General features: G+C 44.1%; 1 protein-coding gene across 1 annotated transcript in view; it reads right to left on the reverse strand.

Moving 5' to 3' along the window:
• LOC145392387 (uncharacterized) overlaps positions 1-452 on the reverse strand; it is a 7,329-nt gene extending 6,877 nt beyond the window's left edge. The window contains exon 1 of the mRNA XM_080266788.1: positions 340-452. Coding sequence (XP_080122914.1) covers positions 340-355 — 16 coding nt within the window. The 5' untranslated portion in view covers positions 356-452. The remainder of the gene's footprint in view (positions 1-339) is intronic.
• Between the last annotated feature and the right edge of the window lie 3,524 nt (positions 453-3,976).

Here is a 3,976-nt window from a genome sequence, read left to right on the forward strand (position 1 = left end):
GTCTGTCTGTTACTGCTGTATATCTCCTGGTGGTGTTCTATGGCCCCGCGTGATGTGCAGTGAGCGAAATTTTAAAAGAAGGAGTATATACATGTTTCAGAGATATACATGATGGCCCTTTTTTTTTTTTTTTTTTTTTTTTTTTTTTTTCATGGTACTGTGTGTCCCCTCATGATGCGCAGCACGGGTGATTTAAAAAACAGAGTATGTACACGATTTAAAGGTACTTACGACGGCCGCATTTAACTCTTTTGGACCGCCATGGTACTGCTGTGAGAGTGAGATAAAATGGAAGAAATGTATACGTGAATCAAAGGTCTATCAGATGGCCAGACTTACTCTTGTCGTCCGTCATGGTGGTGTTGTGCGTTCCTGGTGATTAGGAGGCAGTGAGTGGAGTCCGTGCGTCAAGTGAGAGGGCTGCCTGTTGAGTGGGAAGCCTTTGACTGATGCTGCGGCGGTCAGCTAGTTATGTTACCACCTCTCCCATCCTATCCCCGTTTCTCCTCATCCCCATTTCTCCTCTTCCCTCCCACCCCATCTCCACTTCTCCTTTCTCCCTCCCCTTTCCTCTCCTCCCCTCCTCTCCTGTCCCCTCCCCTCACCTTGTCTGCCCTCCCCTTGCTTCCTCTCATCCCACCTCACCTCATCTCTCTTTACTTCCCCATCCCATCCCTGCCCTTCTCTTCCCCTCCCCTCCTTTCCCCTCCCCTCTCCTCTCCTCTATTGCCTTCCCCTTCCCTCCCCTCTCCTCTTGCCTTCCCCTCCCCTCCCCTTTCCTCTTGCCTTCCCCTCCCCTCCCCTCCATTGCCTTCCCCTCCCCTCCATTGCCTTCCCCTCCCCTCCGCTCCCCTCCATTGCTTTCCTCTCCCCTCCATTGCCTTCCCCTCCCCTCCATTGCCTTCCCCTCCCCTCCATTGCCTTCCCCTCCCCTCCCCTTAGAAGTGGGTAAGTGGTCCTCTCCCCTGGCATCCTTGAACACAATTAAGCTCGTAGTAATGGAGTTGAAACGCTCAGTCCTATTATTTTTTTTTTCCATATCCAAACAGCTTCATTCAAAGTGAGGCAAGAGCTTTCGAAGCGGTGAGGCTATATATATCCTTCATTAACTTCTTCGCTCGGAGGCTGTGTAACTGAATGAAGTGATACCAACAGACTGATTACAAAATGACGTTACCGGACTGAAGGGTTTAAGTCATAAGGGGGTCAGCAGAGTAAGACAGGTACTCGGCACAGAAAGTGAAACAGAAGGTGATGATCAGACGATGAAACAGAAGGTTGTGGTTGTAGAAGAGGGTGGGACAGATGCGAGGCACAAACGGTGGAACAGAAGGTAATGGTAATGAAGAAGGTATGAATTACAAGGGACAGACGGTGAGACAGAAGGTAGTGGTAGTAGGAGAGTACAGGGCACAGACTTTGGAGCAGAAGGCAGTAGATGTAGACGGGGGTAGGGCAGATACAAGACGCACACGGTGAAACTGAGGATAGTAGTAGCAGTGAAGGGTGGGGCAGTGTGGAGGTACAGGCAGTGAAACAGCTAAGGAGTGATAGATGTTGATATGGTGTAGGTTTGTTTTTTTATAAGTTGAGAAGGGTAGGGCAGATTGAAGATGTAAATGGTGAGACAGTGGTAGAGAATGATGGTAGACAGTGATATGATGTCAATTTGGTTATTTGATTCTTGCAGGGTATCCTTCCGGCCGCATCCTCCTTCCCTCTCCCCGCCTGTTCATTTTACCATGTTATCGTACGTTTTGATCCCTTTCGTCTTACCACGCATTTAGATTTTTTTTTTTTCTCTGTAATGGTGTGTGATTTTTTTTTTTCTCTGAGAGTAATGGTGTGTGAAAAATTGTTTAGTAAATTTCACTAGGTATGATGGTAATTGTCCCATTATAATTTTTTTTTCTGTATCCATGCGTGTGTACTCTCTCAGTTCCGCACATTCTTTTGTTTAATTTGTTTTTGGATCTTGGCATGTGGCGTATTTCACTGGGTATGCTTTATAGAGTTCTTCCATTTTCATAACTTTTTTTTATTTTTGGATCCTATCTTACCCCATCTTTGGTAGGAAAGGTCAGGACGATTAGTGATGCTTCTGGTTCTTCTTGCATACTTTCTAACGACGTACAGAAAGAATGAAGGCTGTGAGTCTGCCAAACTTGTCCCTTGCAAAGAAAGTTGAACAAAAAGAAAGCCAGAATTAAGATCTGTCTATTTTAAGTTTCGCTTAGAGGCCGCCTTTGGTGGCCTCCACTCAGTTTCAAGTAAATTCCTATTCAGTCGAAAAGTAACAGAAATTTGAATTACTCATGTCATGAGCTAGACGGAGCGAGGAGTTTTTCCTTATTTTTATCCTGCTGGGACACCCGTTAAGGAGAGGGGGGGGGGGCAGGATAGCAGTGTTTGCTCTTATACTAAATTATACTATAGCATTATAGTATACAATTTTAGGAGTATAAGAAGGGAGGAAGGAGAGGCGAGAGAGTGATAATACAACAATCACGCCACTCGTTATTTGTGTCGTGCTTGTAATTTCAGTGCCGAACCAAGGCCGTTTTCATCTCCTCCACTTAAAACGAGTATTATATTTGAAGCAGAGGGCCAGATATGAGTCATAACTTGGGAACCGGTGGCGCGATTAGAATGGGAATTGTTTTATTCAAGTTAGAGCATTTTAACGGTGTCTTGCTTTCACAAAAATTGCACTACGTTGCACCGTTTTTGCTGTGTTGCGGTAATAAACGAGCAAACAAACATACAGAAATCGGATCATTATAGATGCGTGAACACGTTGCGTTTAAAACACTGGAGGTCACAGGCAGTGGGAAAGTCTGGGTGAAGAATACCAGTTGCGTATTTGTAAGAGAGAGAGGGGGGGGGGAGGGCCACTGTCGATCGAAGAGAGAGGCTACAGAGTGTAAGATGAGAGTTTAAGGTCAATGTGGCATTTTGGTCATTTCATTGTGATCATAGTAAGACGTTTTGAAATCCTGATAAATCCCATTACACTAATTTTATTTTATCCCATTGAAATCCGTTTTGCTTCTTCACACGGGCAAGCCTCCCTTAATCCCTTCTCTACGATGACCTCTTTATTTATTTATTTATTTTTGCCATACAGACCTTTATTCATCTCGGGAGAGACTTTTCGAGCGAGAAGGAGTGAATTATGAGCTTGATTAACCCACGCACTGTAGCCATTATTATTATTATTATTATTACTACTACTACTACTACTGCTACTTCTTTATTACTACTACTATACTACTACTACTTTATTATTACTACTACTATTATTATTGTTGTTATTATTATTATTATTATTATTAACGTGGCCCAGATTTTCGTCCTTTTGCGGTTTATTTCATGTACCTCAGTGACAGAATAAGACTGCGGCTCTATATCCATTCCATAGCACTGCTTCGTGACTAGCATCATATTTCACTGTTAACATATTGCTAGGACTGAACATACAGGATGGAACGATGGTAATTTTAGGCCAAATTAAGGTGAATAGAGTATAGTAGGGTCTCTCTCAAGTTTAATAAAATCGTCTGGTGGCAGGTTAAATAAAGTACAAAGGCGTCCTCGATGTGAAGGGGTTAATAGAAGGTATTCACGTTTGGGGATGTGTTGGAGAGAGAGAGAGAGAGAGAGAGAGAGAGAGAGAGAGAGAGAGAGAGGAGGGGAGGACAGGAATTAGAAGCTTGTAAGACGAAGTAATGGTAGAGAAATAACGAAAAAAAAAAAAATCCCAATTTTACCATTATCTAACCTCCTCCTCCTCCTCCTCAATTTTCAACCCCACCTCTATCATTATCTAACCCTCCTCCTCCTCCTCCTCCTCCTCCTCCTCAATTTTCAACCCCACCTCTATCATTGTCAAACAACCACCCTCCTCCTCTTCCATTGTAAACGTGAAGGCAGCGAAGAGCCGGGAAGTGTATGCGCGTGCGCGCGTGCGTGCGTG

The sequence above is a fragment of the Coenobita brevimanus genome, chromosome 22 (assembly GCF_032717465.1).
Source record: "Coenobita brevimanus isolate Jiangsu-jjx chromosome 22, ASM3271746v2, whole genome shotgun sequence".
Lineage (NCBI taxonomy): Eukaryota > Metazoa > Arthropoda > Malacostraca > Decapoda > Coenobitidae > Coenobita > Coenobita brevimanus.